The 8,341-nt window shown below is 32.8% G+C and overlaps 1 protein-coding gene across 1 annotated transcript; it reads right to left on the bottom strand.

The window, feature by feature from the left end:
• Positions 1–5,178: 5,178 nt before the first annotated feature.
• On the bottom strand, positions 5,179–7,886 carry LOC115441484 (trypsin, alkaline A-like). The gene is made up of 4 exons (XM_037447270.1): positions 7,787–7,886; positions 6,695–6,727; positions 5,995–6,163; positions 5,179–5,497 (listed from the first exon to the last, which is right to left on the bottom strand). Exons 1-4 carry the CDS (start codon positions 7,833–7,835, stop codon positions 5,218–5,220), a joined length of 531 nt encoding a protein of 176 aa, XP_037303167.1. The 5' UTR covers positions 7,836–7,886; the 3' UTR covers positions 5,179–5,217.
• Between the last annotated feature and the right edge of the window lie 455 nt (positions 7,887–8,341).

The raw sequence follows: 8,341 nt of genomic DNA, 5'->3' as shown, positions 1-8,341 counted from the left end.
TTTCTTTTGATTTCCAAAATATTACATTCCCAAACAGTCTAATTACAAATCCTGTTGTTGATTTCCTACTGACAATATCTCCTGCAAAATCTGCATCTACATAACAATCTAACATATCAGAATTTATATTCATGTTATAAATTAATTTTATATGTTTTGTTAAGTAAAGATATTTAAGTACTCGCAAAGCATATTTAAAATGTGTCTCATTATAGCAATTTTGGAATCTACTCAAATAATTAACACTGAACGATATATCTGGTCTTGTACCTGAACTAATATATAAAAGTGCTCCAATTAAATTTCTATATTTTACATTCTCATTTATATTACAGTTTTCTAGTTTAAGATTTACTTCCATTGGTGTAGTATATAACTTTGTATTTATTATATTATAACGCTTAGCTAATGATTCTATATATGATTCCTGACTCAGTGTCATGGTCTTATTCTTTTTATAATCATAATCAATATGTATTCCAATGTATTCTTTAACTTTACCCATATCCTTCATAGTAAATTTACTTAACAGTTTGTTTTTAATATTACTCATTACCTTTTCATCTTTACAACATATTAACAAATCATCAACATATAACAAAATGTATACACTCACATTAGTATCCAATTTAAAATATAAACAAAAGTCATATTTACTTCTCTGAAATCCAAGACTAGTTAAAAACTTATTGACACATTCATACCAAGCCCGAGGGCTTTCTTTTAAACCATATAATGTTTTATTTAATTTATAAACTCTATCAGTGCCATCATCATAACCAATTGGCTGGTTTACATAAACTTCAGATAAAATTTTACCATTTAAAAAAGCAGTTTCAACATCCATCTGATGTATATTAAGATTATTTTGACAACAATAAGACAATAACAATTTTAAAGTTTGCATTTTAGCAACGGGTGAATATATATCATCAATAAAATCTTTTTGTTGAAAACCTCTTACTACTAACCTAGCTTTAAATTTATTTTCGGCTTTCTTTCTGTATATCCATTTCACATCTAAAGGCTGTTTGTCTGCTGGTTTACTTACAAGTCTCCAGGTCTCATTTTTTGCCAAACTGTTCATCTCACGATTCATAGCCTCAGTCCATTCTTTTGCTTCATCGCTAGTTATTGCCTCCTGAAAATTATCTGGAATCATAGCATCACAATAGTTAACAGTTATACAATAATAACCAAATTCTTCATCAAACCGAGTTGGTGGCTTGATTTTACGCCGATTTCTTGTTTCAATTACTTTATTATCATCATAACTTTCATTTGTTTCAGCATTCAAATCTTCATTAATTTTCTCATTATTTTCTTCTGCATTAGTCTCTTTCTTCTCTTCTATAATTTTCTCTTCCAATTTATTCGGCTGGCTATTACTTTTATCATTTTTTCTCTTCTCTAATATCATCGGAGACCAATACACATTACATCATCTTCAATTATATCACAATGTCTTGCTACAACTATTCTATTGTTTATTAATACTCTATATCCAACATCTGTATAGCCCATTAGTATGCCAAGCTCGGCTTTCCTGTCCCATTTACATTTTTCTTTTCCTCTGGTGTTCTAACAAATACTTTACTTCCATATATCCTTAAATTTTCAATGCTTGGCCTTTGTTTGAAAAATATCTCATAAGGCGTCTTCCTTTCTATAGTGCCATTTGTTAATGTTCTATTCTTTAAATAAGCTGCGGCCATAACCACTTCAGGCCAAAATCTTTTATGCACTTTTGCCTCTGCCAATAGACATCTTGACATATCCATTATTGATCTATTGAACCTCTCTGCTGTGCCATTTAATTCATGCACATATGGCGGACAAGATTTAATCATAATTCCCTTTGATCTTGCAAAGTCAAACACTCTTTTATTAATGTATTCCTTTCCATTATCACATCTCAATTCTTTAATATTTTTCCCAGTTAAATTTTGTATCTCATTAACATACTGCATTAAACAATTATATACTTTATCTTTTGACGGAATACAATAAACTTTTGCCAACTTACTATAGTCATCTATAAAACTTAAGAAATATTTTTCACCATTAAAACCTGTAGTTCTGTGTGGCCCATTTAAATCTGTGTGTACAATTTCTAATATATCCTGTGCTCGTTTTCTATTATTTTTAAATGGCAAGTTATGCATTTTATTTTCAATACATATAGCACATTTCATGTACTTACATTCAATCTCCTTTGGTAATCCTTTCAATAATTCACTTGTACACATAGTATTCAAATTGTTAAAGTTTATATGACCAAGCATCCTATGTAATTTCTCCTTCACTGTCATACTTGATTTCTTCACTAAATTAGCATGTAATGTACTTGCATTTATATAACCTTTAATTTATACAGTCTATCTTCTTTCACTGCTATAGCTATAATAGTTCCATAGACGTTATATATTTTTGATTGTCGTCCCTGGAAACAATTTTATGATTGTCTGTAATCTTTGAATAGCTCAATAAATTTGCTTTCATCTCTTTGACATAGAAAACATTGTTCAAAACAACTTCAGACTTTTTTCCATAGACCATAAAATAAGTTTGTATTTTTCCGACCTTTGTAGCTTCTAATATTCTTCCATCACCAACTTTTACTTTAATAGGTTGTTGTAATATTTCACATGAATGATAGTACTCATCAGTATTAATTATATGATCTGTACAACCACTATCTAATAACCAAGTTAAGTGGCCAGACTGCTCAATATTATATATTTTACTTGAAGTTGAAACATTATTATTCTCAATAGTTGCAAGGAAATTATTACCACCACTCTCATTACTGGATTTATTATTATAAGTTCTTCCTCTAATATTTCTTGAATTATAATATGATCCACGTTGATGTCCACGATTATTATTAAATCTAATAAATCCATTTCCTCTACCACTGTTAACATTTCTGTGTCGACAATCTCTTTGCATGTGGCCAGGTTTTCCACAGGTAAAACATTTAAAGTTTTTATTAGGTGATGCAGAACTACTAGTGTGAGCTTTAAAAACATTTGAGTTGTCGCGTGATGGTTCATTACATTTTTCAGGTTCTTTATCCAATGATTTTAACATAATTTTACTTTTCAAATAATCTACAGTTCTGTCTTTTTCTGGTAAAACGTCTATTAGATTCCAATATGACTGTAATTACGAGGTAAGGCCTTTAACATATAATTTAATTTTTCTTGTTCACTTACCGTCGCGCCGGCTTGTTTTAACTGATTTATTGATTTCTCAAAGTCGTCAAAAATACACTTACTTGCGAATACAGTCGAATCCGTTTATAATGACATCGAAAGGAATTGACAAACACGTCATAATAAGCGGACGTCATACAAAAGCGTTTTGTGAAAAAAAATACATTTTTATGTAAATAGTATGCATGTATTTAAGTATTTTAATAAAGAAACATAGTAACTTATAAAATAAAAATTGCACGTAATAAGTACATACCTATGTATGTATGTATGTACATAAAAGTTATATTTTTAATGTAAGTAATCTGTAATTTTGTCTGCTTTTGTTTTTATTTTATTGTAAAAACAGTCTCTAATACTATTGTGTATAGAAGACATCGCTATGTCAATTACTCACTGAGATTGAAAACAAAAACGAGCCACGTGCCGAACGTCGTCGGGAATCAAGGAACATTACTGAAGGCGTAAAGAATCATGTCGGTCATTATAACCGGACATAATTTATTAAAAGGGGTCACAATAAGCGACATGTCACTGTAAGGAAGTCATTATATACGACTTTTTTATAAAGAATCTTATATGAAACCAAACTTCGTAGTGTAATTACGTCATAATAAGAGGTTGGTCAATATAGGCAGAGTCATAATAAACGGATTATACTGTAGTTCGATAATTTTATTGCTTCTACATTGTTGCGACATATAATCTGTAGTGCCGATGATTTCTGCAGGTACATTTCATCAAATTTTGCCAATATTTTGCATGCGGAATCTAAGTCGCATATATATTCGAGTTGCTTGTTGCTTATTGCACTATAAATGTAGTTCGTTGCCTGGATATCCATCTCTTCCCACTTTGCAACATCATCCGAATCATTTTTGATTCGTATGGCAGCTTCTTTACATTTCTTAAACTCCAAAAACTTAAGTATACGTATTTTCCAGCTACTATAATCCGATCCGTCGAATATTGGAATAACTGCGTCATTGCATTTAGTAAACGCCATTTTGCTTATTGCATATATAGCACGTTTCCACTTTATTTGCGAAAATATCTTCTTTTCTTCTTTGTATTTGCAGGCAACCACGCTCTGCTACCATGTTAATAAAACCACTATGACGGATCACTGTTATTTAATTTGATATCTTAAACATAAACTTAAAGAACTACATTATTGTGGCTGCTCGCCGGCAGCCCGTGACAGGAAGAAGGAAGTGGAGGCGTGTTGCCACAAAAACAAATTAAATTACATATTAACAAATGTTACCCTAAACAAATATAAATGTACCCATTCAACATTATGTATGTTAAATTCCTAATGCCACAATTAGACGGGTCTACAGGGATAGGTTTAGTTTTGATGAATGCTGCATTTAATGCTAACTTAAACGTTACTATGATCCGCTTGTTACCCATTATCTACTATAATTTTTCTCGCGGCTTCGCCCGCGTGGAAGATTTTTCCGGGATATATCAAATTTCATCGAAATCCGTTGGATAGACGAGCCTATCGCGTTCAGACAGATGCAGCAGGGTACTTTGTTTTGAAATACATTTTTAAATCTTTTTAAGAGCAACAATTCCGTCTTTTAAGAATAACTCAGAATGACTCAGCCGCCTCTGGTGAGGATGGCAGACATTATGTCGTCTGAAATGATATGTTATTGAAAAAAGTTTCGAAGTAATTAGCCACAGAATTATTATCTGATACTAGTTCGTCATTAATGTTCAATACAATACATGATTGTTGTGTAACTTTAATCGTTTATGCAACGGAAGCAAGCAGTAATTTATTTTCTCCGTTTTTGCAACTTATTCCACTGATGCTCAGCTCCTGTTAGTCATAGCATATTGATATGTAGCCTATAGCCTTCCTCGATAAATGGGCTATCCACCATTAAAACAATTTTAAAATTCGAAGCGGTAGATCTTCAGATCAACGCGTTCAAACAAATAAACAAACTTTTCAGCTTTATATAATAGTATAGATTAATCGACGTCATTGAAATGCAATACTTACATAAATAGGTCCCCATCCAGCTGCCTCGACCGGCTTATTATTCTCGACGACAAAGTTTGGATTAGGCGGTATGCGGGCTGGTTGAACCAAATTTGTAAAAGTCATCAATATGCTGGTACGCATTATGGCTATGTCGTTGGTGATAGCGCCCCTATTGAAGCGTGGGTGTATGACTATTGAAGCTATTCGGTATTTAGTTCCTCCGCTCCCGCTGTACGAGGAACCAACGCTGGCCCGCCATTTATCAGCTCCCCAGCCGCTGTAAAACGTACAGCAATAATTGTAGAAAATGATATTATGAAAGAACTCGCCTGTACGATATGGTACACCAGAGACCATAAAGCAACGAAGAAATGTAAAAATATTAATCATTTGGATCGCACAAAATCCACGACGTTTAGTTGAGCTCATCGGAATATAAGTTAGCTTACCAGAATTATACAGATTAAAACTAAACATAACGAGGAAGTGAGTCCAAATTGAGCTGGATTGAGGAAAGAATATGATATTGCTGTGCATTATTTATATGGTTCAGCAAGTTCGAAAACAGATGGGACGTCAAGCTATGATTCATCATGATACAAGCATCTGTAATAGCATAAGCAAGCAAAACAGCTGTTAGAAACATGTGCCTGTGTGCTTGCTTCTCAGGCACATTATGTAGCACGTAACATGGTTGAGGCTAATGGGACTATAATTTCATTACTTTTAATAGGTAGCTGTTATGGTGTACAGGAAGCATTCGAATAAACTCACTCAAGACAGTAGGCAGAAGTCAGAATAGCTCTACTTGTTATTATGGTTCCACTGCACTCATGATACCAGAAGAATAGATAATAACGGTGTTGGAGGGAAGCTATATGTGGATAAGAATTGATTTTAGTGGCCTCACCGCCGACGATCCGAGGACTAACGACTGGAACAGCTGAAAGTTTAAAAATAAATATTATATTTCTGCTGATTTTGCTTTAAAGTTAAGCTTTTGGGACTCCGTAATCATAGCACGGCAACTGAACAGATACTAATCCAATAACGATTGTATAGCGACATGTTGAAGTATTACACATTTCGTCAAAGAAAGTTCAATATCTATCCTGTTCAAAAATATACATAAATGTGGTATTTTAATGAGAATCGAATCCTAGCATCTGTAGGATTTTAGTCCGTAACACGTCTCTTTATTCTATGACCTAGTACAGGGCTGTTTATGATGAACATAAAGAAATAGGTACTAAAATACTACAGTCAACTGAATTGTAACCAAGAATCCTTCCCCGACAGCCTAGTTTATCGTCCAATTTATTTTAGGCATCTCTATTTAACTAGTGATGTTCTGTCTCAAACATAGATATGAACTTAATTATATCTGCTTCGGATATTTTGTTATATCTGTTGAAAAATTATTAAAATGTTTGTTACATATTTAATGAATTCTAATTGAATAAATTATACTTACGGCTTGAGTCCTTGTTGACTAGCTCTAAGCAATCTGAAATTATTGAAAGTTAGATTAGTTTTAAACACGATTTTTTCTATTCTGACGCGGTAAAGTAACCTCACTGCTCCTGAGTGCAGCCCAGATAGAATGTGGACTAATAAGAAATGGTTAGGTACCGTTCGCCAATCGACACAACAGGGTACCTTCCTGTGTTTGATTTATTTTATATGTAACAGAAAAAATTGCGAAAATCTTGTGTAAAATCAGTATCAAATTTGTTTGAAAAAGAAACCCGTTTTTCATATTTGAAATATAATTGTGAGCTAAAATGGGAGTGTTATCTCTTTCTCCCAAACTCAGCGTCATAGCCGATGACACTCAGTGATTTAAAGAAGAGTAATGAATTGCCTTTTTATGCCGGCCTGTTTAATCTGAACATACACAGGGTGATCCCTGAACACAACACACTTACGAGGGCCAGTAGTGCGGGTTTTAACATCTTGTTAACGATAGTCGCTTTCCGGGCGGACAAAATACATCCCACCATCAGCAACTTAGTGTTACGAATACTCTTATTAGACTCATTTTAAATTAAAATTGGCGTGATATTTATAGCTGGAATGGATAGTATTGATAAACGCCATCACATTTCATCCCCAAAGGTAAGTAGAAGTGCAAAGAAGCCACCCACTTTCGACGTAGTAGGGAGCAATAGGTGGCGAGCCTATCGACATAATATCAGGCATCAGGAAAATTCCAGACTACGGGCTGAAACTAAGACGAAAACCGCAATATCACTTTCAATAATTGTATTGATATTATAAACAGTAAGGAATTTATAAGTAGTGCTTTCATAGATACTTAAAATAACTCATTTAATTTAATCATTACTACTATAAGCAGAATAAAACATTAAAAAAAAATACATTAGTTAAAACTTCTTAAGTTTGTACACAATTTTTGAGCTTAAATATTATTATATATTGTTTAATATTTTTTAATAAATGCAATGTCGCTGCTGGCAACTGCTTCAGCCAATATCTGGAACTACTTAAAAATAATGTAACTATAAAATTATTAAAAAGAAAAATAATTCTAATGTATATTTACCAACAACTGCTCCAAGCGAAATGCCAAGGAACACTATTACAACTTTCATCTTCCCGTTAGACGTACGTGAAAAGAAGTGCTCTCTAAAATGGACTTGACACAATTTATAGATTATTGAATTTATTATCTTAATAATAAGTCGATAACTAAAAGACAATATAAGAGATAATAAGAGTCAACAATATAAGAGGATCGGTATTGACCTTGCTTCCAGTTCGTAACAATAATAATAAATACCTACTTGTAAGCATTTGACATTGCTTTGTTCAATCTATGCTTTAAATATATAAGTTAGGTAAGCAGGGTCCACTGCTAGCCATAAACTGTAATACTTAACTGTATTAAGATATTGAAATATGTGGCAATGAATTTCGATCTTCACTTAGAGACATGGAATGCTGTCTCATAAATGGGGATATATAAAACGTCTACGATGTTCTAGAAAATCTTCACCCAGAGACATGGGATGCTGTCTCATAAAGGGGGATATATAAAACGTCTACGATGTTCTAGAAACGACTCGAATATGAAACGAATATAAAACTAGAGCCCAGT

This window comes from Manduca sexta, unplaced genomic scaffold, assembly GCF_014839805.1.
Source record: "Manduca sexta isolate Smith_Timp_Sample1 unplaced genomic scaffold, JHU_Msex_v1.0 HiC_scaffold_813, whole genome shotgun sequence".
NCBI classification, from domain to species: domain Eukaryota; kingdom Metazoa; phylum Arthropoda; class Insecta; order Lepidoptera; family Sphingidae; genus Manduca; species Manduca sexta.
This window is presented reverse-complemented; position numbering and strand designations above follow the sequence as displayed.

What these genes read in the sequence shown, in the direction of transcription:
- LOC115441484 (XM_037447270.1), bottom strand. Translation starts at nt 7,835, where the DNA reads ATGAAAGTTGTAATAGTGTTCCTTGGCATTTCGCTTGGAGCAGTTGTT. An exon ending in AGTCAACAAGGACTCAAGCC is followed by an intron (nt 6,164 to 6,694) that starts GTAAGTATAATT and finishes TTAAACTTTCAG; the next exon opens with CTGTTCCAGTCGTTAGTCCT. An exon ending in ACTTCTGCCTACTGTCTTGA is followed by an intron (nt 5,498 to 5,994) that starts GTGAGTTTATTC and finishes TACGTTTTACAG; the next exon opens with CGGCTGGGGAGCTGATAAAT.